The 23,963-nt window shown below is 39.3% G+C and overlaps 2 protein-coding genes across 2 annotated transcripts in view; one reads left to right on the top strand and one right to left on the bottom strand.

The window, feature by feature from the left end:
• Positions 1-15,568, bottom strand: part of LOC103193074 (24-hydroxycholesterol 7-alpha-hydroxylase) — a 129,786-nt gene extending 114,218 nt beyond the window's left edge. The window contains exons 1-2 of the mRNA XM_007936171.2: positions 15,383-15,568; positions 4,684-4,819 (exon numbers count right to left, since the gene is read on the bottom strand). Of these exons, the coding sequence (XP_007934362.1) occupies positions 4,684-4,819; positions 15,383-15,559 (313 nt within the window). The 5' untranslated portion in view covers positions 15,560-15,568. The remainder of the gene's footprint in view (positions 1-4,683; positions 4,820-15,382) is intronic.
• Positions 15,569-16,181: 613 nt separating this feature from the next.
• Positions 16,182-23,963, top strand: part of SLC25A27 (solute carrier family 25 member 27) — a 33,345-nt gene continuing 25,563 nt past the window's right edge. The window contains exons 1-3 of the mRNA XM_007936168.2: positions 16,182-16,287; positions 20,104-20,295; positions 22,797-22,881. Coding sequence (XP_007934359.1) covers positions 16,182-16,287; positions 20,104-20,295; positions 22,797-22,881 — 383 coding nt within the window. The remainder of the gene's footprint in view (positions 16,288-20,103; positions 20,296-22,796; positions 22,882-23,963) is intronic.

The raw sequence follows: 23,963 nt of genomic DNA, 5'->3' as shown, positions 1-23,963 counted from the left end.
GCTAACCAGAAAGTCAGTGGTTCAAACCCACCAGCCACTCTGTGGAAGGAAGATGGGGCAATCTACTCCTGTAAACATTTACAGTCTCAGAAACCCAACAGGAGTTGCTATGAGTTGGAATCAACTTGATGGCAATGAGACAGTCAATATATTTCTACTATTACTTGGTTAGGAGCTCCGGTAGCATAGCGCCTAAGGCACTTGACTGCTAAGCAGAGGCTGGCAGTTCAAAACCCACCAGCCACTCCTCGGAAGGAAGGTTGGGCAATCTACTTCCATACTGGTACCCAAAGAGGGGTCGCTATGAGTCAGGTCTGACTCGATGGCACATAACGACACAACAACATTACTTGGTTAGTAGGGGCTATAGCCAAGTAACTCAGAATATAGGATAAAATCACTTCTTACAAATAAAACTTGAAAGGTTCAACCTATAATATGAGATTGCAAAAGTTTGTACAGTAATTTACATTAAGCAACGGTCTATACATAAGTGATTAAGAGTACCTCTGACGGACACAAATCTGATGAGTTTATTTCCACATTTAAACCTTTCTTAACAAAGCTTAGAAAGCTTTCTACCATCTCTTCAATTCTGGAGCAGTATTTCCAGCCCCTTCCTCCAAATCTATATCCCAGGTATATTAAAAGCATATCCTCTTGTACATATTCTAGAATTTTCATATTGTTGTTATTATTAGGTGCCACTGAGGCATTTCTTACTCATAGCAACCTGTATACAACCAAAGAAAATATGGTCAGTCCAGCCCCATCCGCACAATCATTGCCATGTTTGGGGCCACTATTGCAGCCACTGTTTCAATTCATCGTGTTGAGGGTCTCCTTCTTTTATGCTGACCCTCTACTTTCCAAGCATGTTGTCCTTCTGCAGGGACTGTACAAAAGTACATGAGATGAACTCGCCCCATCCTTTCTTCTAAGGAGAACCCTGTCTGTACTTCCTCCAAGACAGATCTATTCATCTGTTCATTCTTCTGGCAGTGTATGGCACACTCAATATTCTTTTCCAACACTATAATTCAAATGCATCAATTCTTCATTGATCTTCCTCATTCATTATCCAGTTTTCTCGTGCATATGAGGCTATTGAAAACACATGGCTTGGGTCAGGTGCACTTTAATTCTCAAAATGATATCTTTGTTCTTTAATACTTTAAAGAGATCTTTTGCAGCAGATTTGCCCAATGCAATGTATCATTTGATTTCCATTTGTGTTGATTGTGGATCCAAGTAAAATGAAATCCTTAACAACTTCAGTATTTTCTTCTTTAATCATGATACTGCTTATTGCTCTAGTAGTGAGAATTTTTGTTTTCTTTATATTGAGGTGTAATCCATAGTGAATGCTGTAGTCTTTGACCTTCATCAGTAGGTGCTTCAAGTAGTCTTTGCTTTCAGCAAGCAAGGATGTGTCACCTGCATATTGCAGGCTGTCAAGTCTTGCTCCAATCCTGAGGCCATGTTCTTCTTCATACAGTCCAGATTCTAGGATTATTTACTCAACATACAGATTGAATAAGTTTTGTGAAAGGATACAACCCTGATGTACCCATTTCCTGATTTTAAACCTTGCAGTATCCCCTTGTTCTGTTCAAAAAAGTGCCTTTGGTCTATGTGCAGGTTCTACATGAGAACAACTAAGCGTCATGGAATTCACATTCTTAGCAATGTTCCATAATTTGTTATGATCCATACAGTAAAATGGCTTTGATAGTCAGTACAACACAGATAAACATCTTTCCAGCATTCTCTACTTTCAGCCAAGATCCCTCTAACATCAGCAATCATATCCCTCATTCCACATCCTCTTCAGAATTTAGCTTGACTTTCTGGAAGTTCCTGCTCATTATGCTGCTGCAATTGTTTTTGAATTATCTTCAGCAAAATTTCACTTGTGTGTGACATTAATGATATTGTTTAATAATTTTTGCTTTCTGTTGGATCATATTTCTTTGGAATGGGTAAAAATGTATGTATCTTTCAGTTGGCTTGGCATAGAATAATGAGCCCTTCCAGCATTGCATCCATTTGCTGAAATATCTCAATTGGCATTCCATCAATTCCTGGAGCCTTGCTTTGGTCAATGTCTTTAGTGGTGCTTAGACTTGTTCCTTCAATACCAGATGTTCTTTTTCATATATTACCTCCTGAAATGGTTGAAAAATGACCAATTCTTTTTGGTACAGTGACTCTGTATAACCCATCCATCTTCTTTTGATGCTTCCTAAGTCATTCAATATTTTGCTCATGGTATCCTTCAATATTGTAACTCAAGACTTCAATTTTTTCCTCTGTTCTTTCAGCTTGAGAAATCTTGATCATGTTCTTCCTTTTTGGTTTTCTAATTCCAGGTCTGTGCTCATTTCATTACAGTATTTTACTTTGTCTTCTTGAGCTGCCTTTTGAAATCTTTTCTTCAGCTCTTTTACTTCATTTTTTCCATTTGCTTTAGGTGCTGTATATTTAAGAGCAAGTTTCAGAGTCTCTTTTGACATATATTTTGGTCTTTTCTTTCTTTCTTGTCTTTTTAAAGATTTTTTGCTTTCATCCTGATGTCCTTGATTTAATCCTACAACTCATCTGGTTTTTGGTCATTGGTGTTCAATGTATCAAATCTATTCTTGAGATGGTCTCTAAATTCAAGTACAAGTCAAGACTGTACTTTTCCATTCATGGACATGTTTTAATTTTCTTTAGCTTCAACTTGAACTTGCATACAAGTATTGTTGGTTTATTTCACAGTTGGCCTCTGGTCTTTTTCTGACTGATGATACTGAGATTCTCCATTATCTCTTTCCACAGATGTAGTCAATTTGATTCAGGTGTGAGGTCCACATGTTGCTGAAAATAGCATTTCCAATGAATAGGCCATCAGTCTTAGAAAATTCTATTATGTGATCTCCAGCATCATTTCTCTCACCAAGGCCATATTTACAACTACTAATCTTAAACTAAAGAATTTTCATAAGCTGTTCTATTTGCTCAGAATATTAACTCCTTTATCAACCTCCTACATACACACACCAAGCTCCAAATTTCCCCTGCTAATTTCTATTTAGGAGCTCTGGTGGTGTAGTGCCTAAGGCATTTAACTGCTAACCAGAAGGCTGGAAGTTCAAACCCACCAGCCACTACTCAGAAGGAAAACTGGGCAATCTACTTCCGTAGCGATACCACCTCGGAAACCCAAAGAGGGGTCGTTATGAGTCTTCAACTGTCTTCTTGAATATTACTTTCTCTAGGAGATCTTTTCAAACCCCACAAATAGCTTTTGCCCCACTGTTAGGCATTCAAAACACACTTCTGTAATTTTGTCTTTGTTCTTCTAGCTGTTAATAGCTCCTTTGTCTAAAGCCCATGATATAATGCTTACTACTCTGTCATTGCTGTACGAATACTGGTAGAATCATTAAACAAATGAATTCATTAAAACACACACACACACACACACACACACATCCAATGGTAAGGGAATGGTTCTCCATTTTTTTCTCACATGCCCGCTCATTAGTAACATATGGAAAATATAGCCTAGGCTGATGTGGATACTCAATCCCTTTCTTTATCATAGTTTTCACATAAGAGTTAAAAAGCTTTACAAACAAGATTTCAGTTGTAGTGTCAGACCCATTTGACTGAAATTTGATTAACTGAATCAAGTAAATTGAAAACATCATTAGTTGTAATGGTCCTTGCCTGAAGAAAGAATGTGCCAACTAAATGAAGTCCACATAAAGTGTTTTATGTTTGTTTGTTTAGGGAGAGAAAATTCTGTTCAGGTACAAAATGGAGCAAACATTCTATTTGCTATCTTTCACAATGATTATAACTAGTCCAATACATATATATATATATTTTTTTTTCTTTCATGCAAGCAAGGAGAAAAAATAATCACCTTTCTTGATCACTACTTTATCTTAATGGTAAGAAATGCACAAGAGGCTATATGAAAAGAAAAACCTAAAGGAAAGGAAAAACAAAACAAGAAGGCAGAGACAAAGAAACCATAGACAGTAGAAGCAAGCACAGACATGTAAAAGCAGAAGAAAGAACCAGGCATAAAATGAGCCAGCTCTGTATTCTTGGCACACAAATGGAGTCAAAATACATGTTTATTGTCTGGGAAGAAATAAAAACAGCCCCACTGGAAGCATGCTGATCAGTACAATCCAGCAGTCTCTGAAGATGGAGGATTGTGATAGTGCAAGCCAAGCTGCACTTACCTTAATGGCCCTATGGGACATGTCAGGAAAGGCCATAGTAAAGGACTTATTGTGCAGTGGAACTCTACTTTCAGCAAGCACAGCAGAAACATGTAATCAAGTCAAGAGCTGCAGCTTGTAGAATGGTGTATACACAAGCAGCAGAAGAAAGTTAGCATTACCTTGTGATTTGTAACATGATACAGGTTCCAAATATTCTCTAAAGAAAAAATTAAGAGTAGTGATCTTATCTTTTACAAATAACTAACTGAAATCTAAATTTATTAAGCTGGTAATAATTTATTTTTCAATGTTCAGAAAAACTCATCATAAACTCTTTCCCCTTGTATCCTTATCCTTTATCTACTTCCTTGTTAGCACATGAATGAGAACATAATTTTTACATAAATCAATTCTTGGATTCCAACGTTGTAACGAACTCTCTGAAAACGTTCTTTACCTACACGATACATGAGATTTTGCACTGCTAGTTCAAAATTTACTCTTTTGGAATTTAGAAACACATCAATTCCTTCTTCTTCAGTAACAAAGGTCATTCGGGTTCCCACAGCAAAAACTGTAAATATTGGTCCATACTGAAACAAAACACATAAATACAGATCACATTAGTAAGCATTTCTGATAAATAAATTATTGTGACACAGATTATATTTAAATTAGTTTTCTTCAAGAATCCCAATGATGGGAGAGGGTCAACATGGCACCGTAGATAAACTCACTGTAATGATCTGACAACAAAGGCTTGAGAAACTAAGTAAAACAAGCCACAAAAAACAATTCAGATCCCAGAGCATCAAATGCAAAGCTGAAAGAACAGACTGAGCAATGACTGCAAGGAGAGGTAGAACAAAGCCAGCAAGAAAAGAGAGATTTGCAGATTGACCACACCCTGCCTGCCAATGCAGAGCAGTGTGGCCATTTTTGGATAGCATCAAACAAAAACTCAGAGTGAGAAACCCAGGAAAGCAACCACAAAGGGAACATAGCTGGTGGCAAAGATTCTGTGCAAATAACCTTGGAAAGAAATGACAAGGTGGGCAGGACATGGCCAGGGACAGAACACCCCCAGAGGGGAAGTGTAGGAGTAGTACAACTTTGAAACCAGAGAACCATGGGGAAATGCCTCTAGAATGGGAAACAGACTGAGTCATTAGAGCCTTAGAGAAGGAGAAAGTATAGACAAAGAGTACACAATTGTAGGGGAGTAAAGGGGAGGAATGGGGTGAGAACTCTAGCCTCTCTGTTGAGTGGAAGAAGGGAAGAGCTAGGAATTAGTGCAGGGACTGCTTGTTGGCGGAGGCACCTGACCATTTATATAGAAGCCACCCAGTAAAAAGTCAACCCACAGGCTAACAACTAGGACCTTTCCCAAAGAACTACCCTTGTGCAGTCATCATACCTGCCATCTGCCTTAGCACATGCTCTCAAGTACAGGCTGAGAGACTCAAGGCATACAAGTCTAGTCTTGTGCACCACCCTTTACTTGAGGCACAGGAGATCCACATTGACATGCAAACCTCTCTATGCCCATCACCTGTCACTGAAGTGCAGGAGTCCTGCATAGATACGTGAGGGGGCAGTCACATACACCACACCCTCCCTGAGGAACAGGAGGCCCACACTGAAGGGCACAAGCCTAGCCATGGCCACGACCCATCCCTGAGGTGCAGGCAACTCACACTTCCATGCACAAGCCTTGCTATGCCAACCACCTTTCTATGAGGTTCAGAAGCTCTGCACAGACATGCGCAAGTTCAGTCACACCTCACAGGAAGGTGGTAGGCATGTGTCTTCCCCTATCTCTGTTCTGCTCACTTGTTTAATCTCTTTTATATATCAAAAGAGATTCACTCAAGATACAACCTACACTAAAGTTGCCTCATCAACACAACAAAGACAGCCCATTCCCAAATGGGATTATAACCTATAGGCATAGAGCTTAGGATTTACAGCACACGTGTTTTGGCAACATAATTCAATCCATAACAACCCCTAAAAGGATAAAACACCTAGGAATAAACCTAACCAGGTATGTAAAAGACTTATACAATAAAAACTATAAAATACTATTGCAAGAAACTAAAAGTGGCCTTCATAAATGGAAAAACATTTGATGCTCATAGACTGGAAGAATTCACATTTTGAAAATATCAATATTTCCCAAAGTGAGCTGCAGAGATGATGCAGTCCCAATCCAAATTCCAACAACATTCTTTCCCGAAATGGAAAAACATATCCCCACCATTATATGTGAAGGAAACAGACTCCAAACAGCTAAATAAATACTGAAGAAGAAGTAGGAGGTCTCACACTATAAAAATGTGGGGGAACAACAACAACAACAAAAAGAACAAATGATGTGAGGTTGTAGGGAGACTGGAACTCTGCTCCACTGCTACTGAGATTGTAAATTGGTCCAACTACTGTGAAAAATGGAATAGCGTTTCCCACCCAAAAAATAAGTAGAAATACCCTATGGTCCAGCAATCTCACTCCTAGGTATATACTCTGAAGAACTAAAACTACTTACGTGAACAGATACATGCACACCTATGTTCATTGCAGCATTATTCACAATAGCAAAAAGATGGAAATGACCTAAGTGCCCAACAATGGATGAATGGATAAACAAAACTATGGTACATACACACAATGCAATACTATGAAGTCATAAAGAATAATGATGAGTTCTCAAAATACATTATAATGTAGATGAATCTGGAAGACATTATGCTAAGTGGAAAAAGCCAATCACAAAAGGACAAATACTATATGATCTCACTATTGTAAAAAGACAAGGATAGGAATATATACAGAAAGCAACATTCTTTTGTGGTTACCAGGGATAGGAGGGAGAGAGGGGGAATCACCTTCTAGGTAGTAGACACTTGTTAGTTTCATTGGTGGGTAAGGTAATACCAAGTAAGGGTGAAGTCAGCACAACTTGACCAAGGTAAATGATAACTTAGTGTTATCATTAACAAGAATAAGGAATGATTTTGGTAAAAGCCACAACATACACAATTTTGCAACAACAGTAATAACAAAAAAAAAAAAAATATGAGGGATTACATAGATATCTAAGCTCATACACACACACACACACACACATATATGTGAATATATAGGTATACATGTATAGGTGTTTCTGTAAGTAACTGTATGTACATATTTGTGTGTGCTGCATATATATTCATACATAAAATAAGGTACATAGGAGATACAGTTACAGATATTTCTTAGATATAATCAAATACTTCACAGGATTGGATTACTTGGTTTGAGGGTTTAGGACTATAGTCTTGAGGGGTAACTTGGCTAACTGGTATAACATAGGTCACAAAGATAACGTTCTACATCCTAGTTTGGTGGTAGCAGCTGGGGTCTTAAAAGCTTGGAAGTGGTCATCTAAGATACAACTCTTGTTCTCTATGCACCTGGAGCAAAAGAGAAAGAAGATAACCAAAGATTCAAAGAACTAATGATAGTAATAATAATCTATATTAGTCACGGCCTCAACTATCTTGGGATGAGAAGAACTAGATGGTGCTTGCTATCACTACTGACCATTCTGACCAAGAACACAATAGATTGTCCCAGACAGAACAGGAGAGAAATACAGAACATAGCCCCAATTCCTAAAAAGGCCAGACTTACTGTACTAGTAGAGACTAGAGGAACCCCTGAGATTATATTCCTGGGACACTCTTTAAACTTGGAACCCAAACCAGTGGTCACATACCAGCCAAAAAACAGAGTGGCTTATAAAATAAATTATAACTCCCATGAATACCATGTTCCTTGAAATAATCATCTAAATGAGACCTAAAGGTCAACATTTACCCTAGATAAAAGATAAGAAGGCAAGGAGAAACAAGGAAGCTAGACTAATGGAAACAGAACAACCAGAATGGAAATAATGAGAATGCTGACACATTGTGAAAAGTTTAACTATTATCACTGAATAATATGTATCACAATTATGTGGTTTAAAATCAGAAATGGTGTATGTCAGGGTTGTATCCTTTCACCATACTTAATTCAATCTGCATGCTGAGCAGAGATAATCTGAGAACTATATGAAGAAGAATGCGGCATTAGGATTGGAGGAAGACTCATTACCCACCTGTGATATACAGATGACACAACCTTGCTTGCTGAAAGTGAAAATGGCTTGATGCACTTTCTGACAAAGACCAATGACTACAGCCTTCAGCACGGATTACACTTCAACATAAAGAAAACAAAAGTCCTCACAACTGGACCAATAAACAACATCATGATAAAAGGAGAAAAGATTGAAGTTGTCAGGGATTTCATTTTACCTGGATCTACAATCAACACCCATCGAAGCAACAGTCAAGAAATCGGACAACATATTGCCCTGGACAAATATGCAGCAAAGGACCTCTTTCAAGTGTTAAAGAGCAAAGACCACACTTTGAAAACTAAGGCATACCTGACCCAAGCCATGGTCTTTTCAATAGCATCATAGGCACATGAAAGCTGAACAGTGAATAATTCAGACTAAAGAATTGATGCATCTGAATTGTGGTATTGGTGAATATTGAAAATGTTCTTCAGAATATTTTCTGACTGGCAGAAGAAAATAACAATTATGTTTTGGAAGAAGTACAGATGGATTGTTCCTTAGAAATGAGAATGGACAGACTTTGTCTCACATACTTTGGTCATGTTGTCAGAAAGGACCAGTCCCTGGAAAAGGATATCATGCATGGTAAAGCAGACGGTCAGAGAAAAGGAGAAGACCCTCAATGAGATGGAGTGCCACAGTAGCTACAATGATTGACTAAAGCATAGCAAAGATTTTGAAGATGGAGCAGGACCAGTGTTTCTTTCTGTTGCACACAGGGTCACTATGAGTCAGAGCCAACTTGATGGCACCTAACAACAACAGCAACGTGTTATGCCTATTCACTGAGTTGTCCTATGAGACTATATGGTCCTAAGCCTTCAAACACAGAAGACCAATGTTGGAAGGTCTTTGGTTATGTCTGAGACTATCTGTATTTGTATCTTAAATGAATATATGCACCTGCACTCACATATTTGTATTTACACGTACCTAAAGGTACTTCTATCTGTACTCACCTATGTATACCCTTACTCAAAAACAAAACAAAACAAACAAACCAAATCCAAACACACTGCCATCAAGTTGATCCCGACTCAGAGTGACCCCCTTTGAATTTCTGAGGCAGTAAATCTTTATGGAAGTAGATTGTCCCATCTTCCTTCTGTGGAGCATCTGGTGGGTTTGAACCACCAATCTCCTGATTAACAGTCAAATGCCTTAGGCACCACACCACTAGAGCTCTTGTATACACTTAACATCTACCCATATATCAATTTGCCTATACTCATCTATATGTGCTTAAACATTTGTTTTTACTTTAGTTGTGCTGTCCTCACTACATCCACCTTTGGCACCACTTTTCCCATCACCAAAATAGTCTGGCATAAAACATATTTCCATCGTCCTCTCCCTGGTAACTATCAATGAACATTGGGCTCTCTATATTATCTATTCTTGTCTTCTTATAAAGAGAGATCATACAATATCTACCCTTATATTCTTGCCTTATTTCACTTAGCATTATGCCCTCCCGGTCTATTCATGTTATTATCAGGCACTCATCAGTTTGGTCTAACTCAGCTTTACGATTGCATAGTATTCTACTGTAGTCATGCAGCACAATTTGTTTATCCATTCATCCATTAATGTTACTTCAATTATTTCCATTTATTTGATATTGTTAATAAAGCAGCAATGAACATAGATGTGCATATGTCTGTTTGTGCCATTATTTTTAGATCTCTAGGCTATGTACCTGGAGCCCTGGTGGCAAACTGGTTAAGTGTTTGGCTGGTTGCGAACCAAATGGTCTGTGGTTTGAACCCACCATGCACTCTGCATGAGAAATCTGTGGCAGTCTGCTTCCATAAAGATTTACAGCCTTGGAAACCCTATTGGACAGTTATACTCTGTCCTCTAGGGTCACTGTGACTCAGAATTGACTTGACAACAGTGAATTTGATTTGTTTGGTAGGTTGTTATAAACCTAGGAATAGTACTGCTGGATAGCATGATAGTTCTATTTCTAGAATTTTTGAGAAAGTACCATACTGTTTCCATAGTGGTTGTACCATTTTACGGTCCTATTAGCAATGGATAAGGTTCCAATCTCCCCACATCCCTACTAACTTTTGGTGTTATCTGTTTGTTTGTTTTTATCAGTTCCATTTTAGCTAGGGTAAGATGCTATCTTATTTTGGTTTTGATTTGTATCTCTCTAATTGCTAATAATCATGAACATCTTTTCATATGTTTGCTGGCTGCTTGGAAGTCCTTTCTGGTAAATGTTCTATATATTGTCCATTTTGTGATTGGTTTGTTTGTTGTTGAGTTGTTGTAGATTTCTTTAGACTTTAGAGTATAGACCCTTATTGGATAAGTCATTTCCATTTCCAAAGACTTTTTCTCAGCCTGTACATTGTCTATTTATTCTTTTAATAAAGCCTTCTGATGAGCATAAGTTTTTAATTTCTATGAGATCTCATTTATCTACTTCATCTTCTTTTATTTGTGTATTTGTTGTAATGTTTGTTAACTATTTTTGCAAAAGATTAGATCTCACAGTTTTCTTCCTATGTTGTCTTCCAGGAATTTTATTGCCTTATGTTTAACATTAGGAGCTCTGGTAGCATAGTGCCTAAGGCACTTGACTGTTAACCAGAAGGCTGGCGGTTCAAACCCACCAGCCACTCCTTGGAAGGAAGGTTGGGCAATCCTACTTCCGTAGTGATACTGCCTTGGAAACCCAAGGGGGGGTCGCTATGAGTCGGGGCCGACTCGATGGCAAACAACAACAACATGTTTAACATTTATGTTTTTCATCCATTTTGAGTTCATTTTTATGTATGGTGTGAGGTATGGGTTCTGTTTCATTTATCTGCAGGTAGATACCCTGTTTTGCCAGTACTATTTATTAAAGAGACTGTTTCTGCCCCCACTGAATGGACTTTGACCCCTTGTTGAAAATAAGTTATCCAAAGATGGCTGGGTTTAATTCTGAGTTCTCAGTTCTATTTCATTAATCGATGTGTCTATCACTGAACCAATACTAGGCTGCTTTGATTACAGTGTCTGTATAGTATGTTTTCATATCAGGCAGTGTGAGGCCTCCTGCTTTGTTCTTTTTCTTTACCATTGCTTTGGGTATTTGGTGTTTCCTTCCTTTCTACGTGAAGCTGGTCATTAGTTTTTCCATGTCAGTAAAGAATACTGTTGGGATTTATATCAGGATTGCTTTGCATCTGTAGATCACTTTAGATAATGACATTTCACTATATGTCTTCCAATCCATGAGCACAGGATGGCATTCCATTTTTTGTAGGTCTCTTTTAGTCTCTTGAAATTATACTAAGTATTTTTACAGTGGATATGCCTGGTGTGATAGTCTGGATTATTTCCATTTTCACCTTAATTCTCTTCCATATTCTCCAAGTTTCTTTAAAAATTGGAATCTCAGATATTTGGAAGGAAGGAAAACGCTACTGTCTTGGTTCTCTAGTTTTGCTATAACAGAAATACCACAAGTGAATGGCTTTACAAAGAGGAATTTATTCTCCTACAGTTTAGGAAGCTAGAAGTCTGAGTTCAGAGTGCCAGCTTCAGGCACTGGGTAAGGGCCCTTCAACTTTTGACTTGAGCTCTGCCTCTTGTTGCAGGCCCACTGGAGCTGAAGGCTTCTCTTAACTCATATAGTGCTGGCTGCTGAGGCTGACCAACCCAAGATAAGCAGGTAAAATAGCACAATCCCAAAATCAGCAGGTAACATGGCAGGCTACTCATTCAAGTCTAAGCAATGGAGGTGAAGATTCAGCCAAATGCACGATCCAAATGTACCAAAAGCTAGAGACCTTTCTCAAAACTTCTCCATATACTGGAAACAGGCCAAATCGCAAAGGCAATTCCCTTTCCACTGATTAACATCTTATAGAAGCTTCTACCATGGAAGTGATCACAATCTCATCATGGGGAATAACTACATCCAGATGCCAAATCACTCAAAACCACTGGCCAGCCAAATTGACACACAACCTTAAGTGCACAGCTACTATATATATAATTCTCCTGTAAATTGGGCTAACACGGTAGGAGCCCATGTGGAAAACAGATCATCATAGAATGTATCACATAATACTTAATAACCATAACCAGTAACATTATACAAGCTTACTGTTGTTGTTATGTGCCGTGGAGTTGGACCTGACTCATAGCAACCCCTCCTTGGGTTTCCGAGGCAGTATCACTACGGAAGTAGATTGCCCAACCTTCCTTCCGAGGAGTGGCTGGTAGGTTTGAACCGCCAGCCTTCTGGTTAGCAGTCAAGTGCCTTAGGCACTATGCTACCAGAGTTACTATACAATCATAGTAGAGAATCAAATACTGTGGTAGTTCAGTTTGTATGTCAGCTTGGCTGGGCCTGGTTGAGTGGCTGGGCAGCTGGTGGTAGTTATTCTCCATGATGAGACTGGCAATCAACTCTATGGTGGAACCTACTGTGAACAGCTGAGTAGCTGCCTTAGGGAATGCTGTCTGCTTCCTATATATAAGCAGAAGCATTGGGGAATGGTCTCTAGCTTATGACATGCTTGGATTCTGCATGTAGCTGTGTTGTTGTTTAGCAGCCTGCCATGCTCTGCCAACCTGGGGACTTACAATGGACTTGAATTAATGGCCTGCCATGTGGTTTAGTAACATCGGACTGTGCCTTTTTACTTGTCAACCTTGGGTTTGGCAGCCTCAACATCCAGCAGCTGTCTGAGTGAAGAAAAGCCTCTAGCTTCAGTGGGCTGGGTGCTGGAGGCAGAGCTGAAGCCCAAGGCTGAGGGGCTTTATCCCAGCCTCTAGAGCCTGGCACTTTGAACTCGGACTTAAAGTCTCCAAAATGTAAGAGAATAAACTCCTGTTTGTTAAGGGCATCCCATTTGTGGTATATATTCCTGTTAGAGCGGCAATAGGTAACCAGAACAAATACCATAAATCTTGGTGACTGGGAATTGAATACAAATGAATAGACTAACCAAACCTCTGTTCTCTAAAGTACTCAGAGGCTTGCAAGATTGTTTAAGGACAAAAACTATATCTACTATAACAACAACTACTAATCTACTAAGTATGCAGTGAAAATGGAGTTCATCATCATCAAATAATCATACTAGCTGAAAATACAGTTCCCATTAAATTTGTAAAGATTCACTTTGCCACCAAATTGTGCACATAAGTGATAGACAACAGATGCTAATATCAACCAATGTGTCCACAGTGCTGCATTGCCAGTAACACCAAATGCTAGATTATACAGATAAACACATAAACACCTGAGATGATAAGACAGGGGTCAGTGAACAGAGGTAAACTCTAGACCAAGGACAGATTCAGCTGAGGCTAATATTGCACAGACACCAGTGATACAAAATACCTGAAGTCCTTACAGAAACAATAGAAGACAGACACAGAGTAATCCCTCACAGACATCCAGACACTATGGGAGAGAGATCCAATAGATCTAGCTCAGGACCATAGTACTCGGGTACACCAGACTCAATTGGCACAACAAAATACATAAAAGCGTTGCTCAACATCATATATTGGTGAGTAGTGACTGCTTTCAAGCAGCCATCTAAGATGCAGTTAATGGTCTCCTAGCATCGGAAGTGAAGAAGAACACAAAAACACAAAAACAATGGCATTTAGAAGCAATCAGCCCTAGGACGCATTGGCCCTCGAGACCAGAAGAACTAGATGGTGCCCAGCTACCAATGCCAATCACTCAGGAAAGGATCAAATCTGGAGGTCCTGGATAGAGTGGGAGGGAAAATGTGGAACAAAATCCCAAAACTCAATAATGACCAGAATTACTGGTCAGATGAAATCTGGTGAGACTCCCAATACTATGGCCCTGGAATACATTCTGTGCCTGGAATAAAACTCACCCCAGGGGCAGGCTCTCAGCCCAATAGTTAATAAGATGTACACGCAGATCACTCAACCCAGGATGACTCACCCACGTACTCTGTGGTAATACATCCCTTAGAGCAATAGACCATGGGACACCAAAGGACCAACATTGAAACTGAGGAAATGCAGGACAAACAGGAGTGCATAAATATGAGGGGCACAGGTGGAGGGTTACAGGGCAGGGAGGGAAGGAGATTGGGTTAGGGTTGGACATGGTGAATGGGGAATGAAACTAAATGTACACGTTACGTTGAATGTAAAACAAGCTCTTAAAATAAAAAATAAAAAAATAATTAAAATAAAAAAAGATCCACTTTGCAAGCAATTTTTACAAAAGTTTAGTGTTAACTCCGATTTGGATACTAATTTATTACACAGTTGTATTACACTTTTGTCTTTTCAGTCTACTGAAGCCTTAATGTTCATACACTTAATTTTTTTTAACTACAATGAAGTAACTAGCACTTAAAACTAATTTCTACCTCCATAAAGGTAATTGCAAGATATATTGCTTTTCATAATTAATAAATAACCAGAGTATTTGAGGATAGGAGCAGTGGCATCACTAGTGTTGGCGTCACCCACTATGGTAACTCTTGGTGTCCCCTCCACCTGGTGGGCCGGGCGGCCCAGGGAAACACCACCTCTATGGGCCAAGTGCCAGGTGGCGAGGCTCACCCCTCCTGGCCCCGGGGCTTCCAGCAGCACCTCCCCTGGGCCACTGTCGAAGACAGACTCACCAGGTCCGTCTGCCTCTGACCCGATACAGGGACGACAAGTGGAAAGGCAGTGGTGGTAACGTTACTGAATTGGGTGTCTAGTGACACCATCCCTAGTGACGCCACTGCTTTGGAAGCCCCTCACTCACCCTGTGGCTCTGGCTCTCCCGCTGCCGCCACCGTTGACAGTAGGGTCATTTAGGTGTTAGCTCCCTGGCAGTATCAGGGGGTGCAGTCCACACACCGCTAGTGATAATACTGGGTAGCAAGTCTGTCCCCCTGTCCCACCAATTCACTTGAGATCCAACGAACGAAAACAAAACAAGAAAACATTACCTTCTCTGGAGGGCCCGCATGCCACGGTCACATACCTTGATTCTTGCTTTCTCTATAAACTCTAGAGGGGCTTTTCCAAACTCAAATCCAGCTCCAATCCAAGGAATCCAGCCCCCGATGCACGGCGGTCCACGCAAATTTTTCCACTGAAGGAGTAATAAAAAAGCAATGCAACCTAGGAATATAATCACTGTTGGGGAAACTATTTCCATATTTTTCTCCAGCACGCTTCACAATCAGAAAAGGAAAAAAGTCCTACTGTCCTTGGACTTGCTCTCTGCCTCTAAACTAGAACATTCACCCGGCCTCCTAACCTTTCTGCTGCAACTTCTGCAGCTTGCTTTCCTTCCCAACTCTACCCGCCTTTCTCCGCCCCAATTTTCATGTGATTTTGCATCACCGCTTCTGCCCCAACTCCACTTCTCTTGAGTCCTACTTCTGGCAACAAAGTACTGGAGCTGTGGGTGGAGCCGGAGTGGCACTAGTTCTGCTGCCTTGGATACCGGGATACTGGCGCAGCGGGCGTACTGCTGCCGGCCAATCAAATAATGTGGTCCAAGAGGCGCTGAGCCCGTGGACTACATTCCCCAGAAACCTCATGGGTTCTGGTGTGTTTTCCTCCTGTCGGGTGCGGGGGCAGCTGGACCACTCAAGCTTGGTGATGCTAGGAGGGGTTGCGGGTTAGCCGGGCAGGTCCTGGCCAAGCCGAACGAGGGAAATGGTCCCCGCCTGGCCACTCGCCGGTTGAGGAGGGCCCTCTCCTGGTAGGGTGGCAGGCCAGCCAGGGCGCCGGCGAGGAGGGGTGCACTGTCGTCCTGTCCATCCGGCTGCTGAATGTCCGTCTCAGAGGATGAGGAGAAGCTTTTGCCGCTCGTCCAGAGATGGCCCAGAGCGAGCAAGTTCCTTTTGTCCGGCTGCGCAGCCACCGTGGCCGAGCTAGGTACCCGGTCGCCCACTCCTGGGCCTCCCCCGCAAGTTGCCGCGGAGCTGCGGTCAGGGAGGGAATGGCAGGCGGGCGGTTTTGTTCCAGAGTGTATGCCGGGCATCTGCGATGTGGCAGGGTGGGTGCAAGGCCAGCTTGGTGAGGTGGAGGGATTGGAGGGCACTTAGGTCTTTTGCTTCCAATTCCGTTTAATAGCTCCCCCAGCGGTGTGCTGTTTCCCATTTCTGATGATGACCTTTTAAAAAACACACCCTATCTTGTCCTTATTGAGATAATCTGTAATTTATATTCTTACACAGCCTTACTCTATCTTTGTCTTTTGAGTCCAAGTTGTGGATCCACCTTGTGAGATTTCAATTATTAACCTATAATTGAACACCAAAGGAGCTCTAGTGGTGCTATGGTTAAAAGCTTTAGGCTACTAACCAAAAGTTCGGGGGTTCGAACCCACCAGCTGCAGAGCGGGAGAAAGATGGGGCAACCTGCTTCTGTAAAGATTTACAGCCTTGGAAACCCTATGGGGCAGTTCTACTGTGTCCTATAAAGTCGCTATGAATCAGAATTGACTTGATGGCAGTGGGATTGCAAGCCTACCCAACATGGGCCAGATACTTGACCTCTTGAGTTTATTTTTTACTTTGTAAAATTCTGAAAGCTCATATTTCTATAATTGCTAAACCCAGGAAAGGACACCCATTAATAGCAACATTATTATAATTACTATAATACTAGGAATTGTGGGTACATAGTTGAAAAGAGCCAGGTTTTGATCTTAAGGATCTTTCAGGCTGGTAGAGAGAGATGCAGAGACAGACAATTGCAATGTGCTGTTTATTCTAATGAAGGTATCCTAAGAGCTTAGAGGAAAGGCAGTTATATCTGCCTGCAGGAGTAAAGAGAAAAGCTAAGTGGCCCTTTGACTCTTCACCTCAGCCACCTAGAACAGAATTATGATCATTTTGTATGAGCAGATGGTGTTTCTTCCAAAAGTTTTGTGAGTGAAGTGTCTCTGTGTTCCCTTGAATCTGTTACTGTGTATTTTAACATTACCTTTATATTTTCCTTCCTATTAAAAAAAAAAGCTCTGACGCATTATCAGAAAATAGCTTTGATGTGTTATCATTTGTAAATGTTTAAAGTTTCATCCTGTTCTAAAACAAATTCACCTCTCCAGTAACCCCAGTACATCATTATGCTTTGTTCTTTGTGTTCTTCCACTCCTGGCCTCTGGGCCCTCTATTTTTCTCCCTCCAAAGCTGACTACAGCATTTTTACTATTTATTCTTTTTACTCACTCAAAAAAGGAACTCTGGTGGTTTAGTGCCTAAGGCACTTGACTGCTAACCAGAAGACTGGCGGTTCAAACCCACCAGCCACTCCTCGGAAGGAAGACTGGGCAATCTACTTCTGTAGTGATACTGCCTCAGAAACCCAAGGAGAGGCAGGCCGCTATGAGTCAAAGACGACTCGATGGCACATAACAACAACAACACTGCTTTTACTGAATAAAAATACATCAACTTTTTTAAAAGGTAAAAGCAGATTCCTGGATGATTAGATATAGCTCCATTTTGTTTTTTTGTTTTAACTGATTTTCTACCCTGTGACTCAGTGACTTTTGTAAAGGAAAGAATCTTCCTGTTATAAATGTCTGCAGAGAATTGGGGGTAGGGGGGAGGAATCAAAATATACGATGGTTTCAAGAACAAATAAATTCAAGACCAGAGCCTGATGCATTATTTAAGTAAGCAACAAGAAAACCAAAATTATTTTGAAAGATGTAACCAATGCTAATGTTGTTGTTGTTGTCAGGTGCTTTAAAGTTGGTTCCAACTCTCAGTGACCCTGTGTACCACAGAACAAAACACTGCCTGTTGCTGAACCATCCTCACAATCACTGCTTTTGTTTGAGCCCATTGTTGTGGCCACTGTGTCAGTCCATCTCATTGGAGGTCTTCCTCTTTACTGACCCTTTACTTTACTAAATGACATAAAGTCTTACCACCCTCGCTTCTAAAGAGCATTCTAGCTGTTCTCTTCCAAGATAGATTTGTTCATTCTTCTGGCAGTCCATGTTATATTCAGTATTCTTTGCCAACACCATAATTCAAATGCATCAATTCTTCTTTGATCTTCCTTATTTCCTGTCTAACCTCGGTCCTCAAAGGGATGTCTTTGCTTTTTAACACTCTAAAGAGATATTTTGCAGCAGATCTGCCCAATGCAATACATCATTTGATTTCTTCTTTACTGCTGCTTCCATGAGCACTGACTGAGAATCCAAGTAAAATGAAACCCTTGACACCTTCGGCCTTTAACCATTTATCATGATGTTGCCTATTGATCCAGTTATGAGGATTTTTGTTTTCTTTAGGTTGAGGTGTAATCAATACTGAAGGTTGTCTCTTTGATCTTCATCAGTAAGTGATTCAAGTCCTCTTTGCTTTCAGCAACTAAGGTTGTGTCATCTGCATATCAAAGATTGTTAATGAGTCTTCCTCCAATCCAGATGCTGCATTCTTCTTCATATTGTCCAACTTCTCAAATTATTTGCTTAGTCTACACATTGAATAATTATAGTAAAAGGATGCTACCCTGACTCACACCTTTTCTGATTTTAAACCATTTAGTATCCCCTTGTTCTGTTCAAATGACTACTTTTGGTCTATGTACAGCTTCCTCATGAGCACTTAAGTGTTCTGGAATTCTCCTTCTCCGCAGTGTTGTACATAATTTGTTATGATCCACAAAGTTGAATGCCTTTGCATAGATAAAACACAGAGGGTACTATTTCTTAAGATTTTTCAGGTTTCAAATGTCAATAAATCCATCACTTACATTATCTATATGCAAGCTACTTCTATTTTAGGGAAACTATCAGTAATATACTAACTTTTCCAAAGACCAAAAGAATATTTAATATTCTTAACCTGTCACCTTCCTCTTTTATCTTGGAAAAGCATAGCTAGGATTTTGTATTAGGTAGTGGTCATTGAAAAAAGTTATGTGGTATTAGTATTGCTGATGCACTTGTCAGAATCTGGTTATTTTAGCTATTTAGGACACTGTGTGTATAAAGTTATCAGCTTGATCTACCTTATGTGGGCCAGTTAGTTTCATCCTGTTTCAAGACAGAAGGGCTCTCTAATTCCAAATGAAAAAAAAAAAAATTACATTTAGTATTTGTATGGAGGCCATGAGAAGGCTGTGCAAAAAAACTCATTGGTGCTGGAAAACAACTGAATAAATGCCTTATTGGAAAGAATATTGAGTATGCCACTCCTATAAAAAAGACAATATTATAAACTTTATATTGCATTTTCCATATTTAAAATATCAGGTTGGTGATTCATCTGCATGTGAACATCACCTATGCAATTTTAGAATTCAGCATCATTCAACATTTGTTAAGAACCTAATAAGTAGGACAGTATTTTTGAAGTTACATAGGATCTTTAAAAAGCCATTGCTACAATAAATGGGATGTCATAGGTAATAAAGATAGTTTAAGCTATTTCCCCCTGGAAAGCAAAAATTAAGGACTAAAGTAGATACTACCCTAGAATTTCTATAGAAAAAAGAGAGCCCAAGGCTTATTACTTTTTTTTTTTTTTTCCCCCTGGTGAATTAGAAACTGTATTCATAGAGCCAAAAAAATCTGTAATAAAAAAAAAAAAAATCTCTCTAGATGATTTTGATGTCAAGTTTGAGAACCACTAATCTCAGAGGGGAAAATACTAGTCCTATGATTTTAGACTTTTGTTTGTTTCTCTGAATGTTCTGGGTTTTTCCCCTTGTTTTGTTTTTTATTAGCAACCTTTCCTCTTGATCTCACAAAAACTCGACTCCAAATGCAAGGAGAAGCTGCTCTTGCTCGGTTGGGAGACAGCTCAAGAGAACCTGTCCCCTATCGGGGCATGGTGCACACAACTCTAGGGATCATCCAAGAAGAAGGCTTTCTAAAGCTTTGGCAAGGAGTGACACCTGCCATTTACAGACACGTAGGTATTTATCTTGATTCTGTCTGGTAAGTTTGTTATGCATTCTGTGTTTATCTTCTGTATTTTCTGCTTAGCTAGTTTTTCTGCTCATATGATAAATGAATATATAGTTTCTTAAGGAGAAGAAAACTAATACTAAAAAAAATGTTATTAAGGAAGTATTGGCTTAAATTTTTAGAAATGCACACTGAAGTATTTAGGGATAAATTGGCATGACACCTGTAAAATACTTCAAAATAATTAAGAAAAAGAAAAGCAGCAAATATGGCAAAAATGTTAGCTACTCACAAATGTCAATGAAAGATATAAACCCATTACTGTCAAGCTGATCCTAACTTAGGGTGAATTGTGTTATAGAGTAGAACTGCTCAATAGGGTTTTCTTGGCTTTCATCCTTACAGAAGCAGGTCACTAGTCCCTTTTTTCTGCATCACAACTGAGTGGGTTCCAACCACCAAGCTCTAGGCTACAAGTTGAGTGCAAACCATTTGTACCACCCAAGGATAGATATAAAGCACCGAAACCAAACTTGCTGACATCAAGTTGGACCTGACTCATAGTGATCCCTCCTTGGGTTTCTGAGGCGGTATCACTACGGAAGTAGATTGCCCAAACTTCCTTCCGAGAAGCAGCTGGTGGGTTTGAACCGCCAGCCTTCTGGTCAGCAGTCAAGTGCCTTAGGATATTATTCTACTTTTCTGTATGTTAGAAAATTTTCATAATGAAGAGTTTTTTTAAAAGTATACATTAAGAAAGAAAATAATGAGTCATTGATATCCTTTTTTCTACTTTAGAAACTTTAAACATCAGATTTAAATTTTTTGTGTACTTTGAAAATAAATATATATCTGACTCATTAGCATGAAACTCTGTCTCAAAAGTCAGAGATCCATCTATACCTACTCCTCACTTATTGACTATTGTTATCTAACATTTTGGACTTATGACAATAGTAAAAGATCTGCTATCTGACTATTTTGAACATTAATGATGTACATCTGGCAGTAACAAATTTCAAGATGATAGGCAAGAATAATGCTGGCTGTGATTTTAAGGTTATGCGTCACCTTGTCTGGGCCGTGATTCTCAGTGGTTTGGCAGTTATATAATGATGTAATTTGACAGTTATGTAATGATGTATTCATCCTCCATTTTGTATCTGATGTAGTCTTCCTCCTTTTTCACATCACATCAATTTTTGCATAATAGCCTGGTCTTTGGAAGAACATGGATAACTAACTGTTTAATCCAATTTAGGCAATAGATTAAATGCTGCTTAAGTGTTTTGTGCCTCACTTCCACAGGCTGGCTGACTAGATGAGTGGGTCATTAATCACTGTTAAAGGATTAATCACTGTTAAATAGTGGCAACTATACTATAGCCAGTGAGAACACTTTTCTGCTCTGCTTCCAAAGGGGCATTCATGAGGATAGGATTATTTTGGGCTGTGGACAAAAGAATGTAAATTTTGCCTCAAAAGAAGGTGAAATATGTGTGGCATTTTTCTCCTCTACACCCACAGTGTTTCCTTAAGAATAAAGGGATGCTTCATCAGAAAAGTGCCCAGTACTAATATTCAACAGCTTGAAATTTTTAAAGCTTTAATTTATTCAGATGAGTAAGTTAGAGTATGTAACTAGAGAACTATTCAGAAGTATGCATAAAGATTTATTGTTTGGGGCACTAGGTATATTTTTTACTATCTTAAAAGGCTTTCTCAGATGTCCTGAAATTTCAAAAAATGTTCCTTCTATAAATACCATGTTCTAATTTTAATGCTTTGTAAAAAATTTCCCATTCATGATTTTTACATTTTCTTCTTTGCTTCCCATTACTGTTTTGAGTTTCAGTTCTTTTGATTTACATTTAATTGACTATCATGTATTGCTTTACAGTTTATCATGTATTTCATATGCTTGGCACTTGGCTGAAAAATTGCATTGGTAACTTCTCCAATGAAGTTATACTTATTTATTCAACAAAATGCGTGCTGTGTACCACACTGTATATTAGGGAGTATAGAGTAAAGAAGAGACATGGAAACTGCCTCAAGGAGCTCATGGTCTATTGGAAAGATAAGCAAGAAAATCAAGTGAATCTCAAAACAAATGATAAATGCCATGATAGATGTATGCCCAGGTAGCTCTGGGGGAACAGAGGAGATGCATGACATGTGGAAATCAAACAAAAAACGCAGAAGGAGAGATGGACGAGTACCTTTAGGAAAACATGTTGTTTGAGGTGAGTTTTGACAGACTAGTACGAGATAGCCAAGCAGGGAAGGAAAAAAATTCATTATAGAAATATGGGACAGTGAGCAGGAAGGGCTGAGGCTTAAAAAGGCATGGCACATTTAAGTAAATGTCAGAAAGCCCATGTGGCAGAAGCATAGTAAGCATGAGAGAAAGACAAAGCTAGAGAGACAGACTGGGCCAGATCCGAATGTCCTTTTTATTTCATTAAACATGTCACTAAATTTGCCTTTTTGATGATGTTTCACACAGTGTATTCTGGAGGGCGAATGGTTACATATGAACATCTTCGTGAGGTTGTGTTTGGCAAAAGTGAAGATAAGCATTATCCCCTTTGGTAAGTTTTGTTTTGAAGATAATATGCTATTGTCCCAATGACTTTAATGTTTGTATATTAGATTTATATAAAATCTGACATTTTTACCAAAACTGCCTTATGCTATAGGCTTAAAATAGTTAGAAATCCAAATAATTGAGCATTTACTACATATTATATACAGATATCCATATGTGTGTGTGTATACACACACACACACATACATATATAAATTGTATGTATATATTATTTATTTGATATTTTAATATTAAAGCAGTCCTACAGACCACCTTCCTTGTTCCTCTTTCTATTGAGAAACTACAGGCTTTAGAGTTGGACAGAAGTGGGTTCAAATTCCTGTTCTGCTACTATGCAGCCTAGGCAAAGTACTTCAACTTTTAGGTCTTCACATTTCTCAGTTGTAGAAGAAATATTTACCATCAAGCATTTGTTTCTGTGGGATTAGATGATGTAATGAATGCCAGTACATGTTACAAACATTAAGAAACAAGAAAAAATAGGTTACTATAAATAATGCACAGAAAACTCCTAGAAATCAGTATGTAAAATACTGAGAGCACAGGGGAAATAAGGAAAGGATGTCAACAGGCAATTCACAAAAGAACTATTGTTAATGTTCCTCCAGGAGTACCTGGGTGGTACAGATGGTAAACATGCTTGGCTGCTAGTGGAAAGACTGGAGGTCTGAGTCCATCCAGAAGCACCTTAGAAGAAAACCCTGGCAATCTACTTGTAAAAAATCACAGCCTTTGAAAAGTAAAAGAAGAAAAAAGAAAAAACGAAAACAAAAACAAAGACAGACATATAAACAATTAGAATAGTGTAAAAAATTTTTAAATTGTATTTACTAATTAAGGTTGCTCTAGTCAAGATAGTTGTTGTTAAGATAGTTGTTGTGAGTTGTTAAGCTATTGCGTTCTATATTTGCTCAATTTTCATAAATGATGTTTCAATGATACTAACCCTTTAGACTGGGAGCCTTAGGCTCTTGACTGCTAACCAGAAGGCTGGCGGTTCAAACCCACCAGCCACTCCTCGGAAGGAAGGTTGGGCAATCTACTTCCATAGTGATACCACCTTGG

This window comes from Orycteropus afer, unplaced genomic scaffold (assembly GCF_000298275.1).
Source record: "Orycteropus afer afer isolate SDZICR_OR568_19922 unplaced genomic scaffold, OryAfe1.0 scaffold00034, whole genome shotgun sequence".
In the NCBI taxonomy this organism is placed as follows: Eukaryota; Metazoa; Chordata; class Mammalia; order Tubulidentata; family Orycteropodidae; genus Orycteropus; species Orycteropus afer.
Note: the sequence above shows the minus strand (reverse complement) of the source record. Positions and strands in the feature narration are given on the sequence as shown.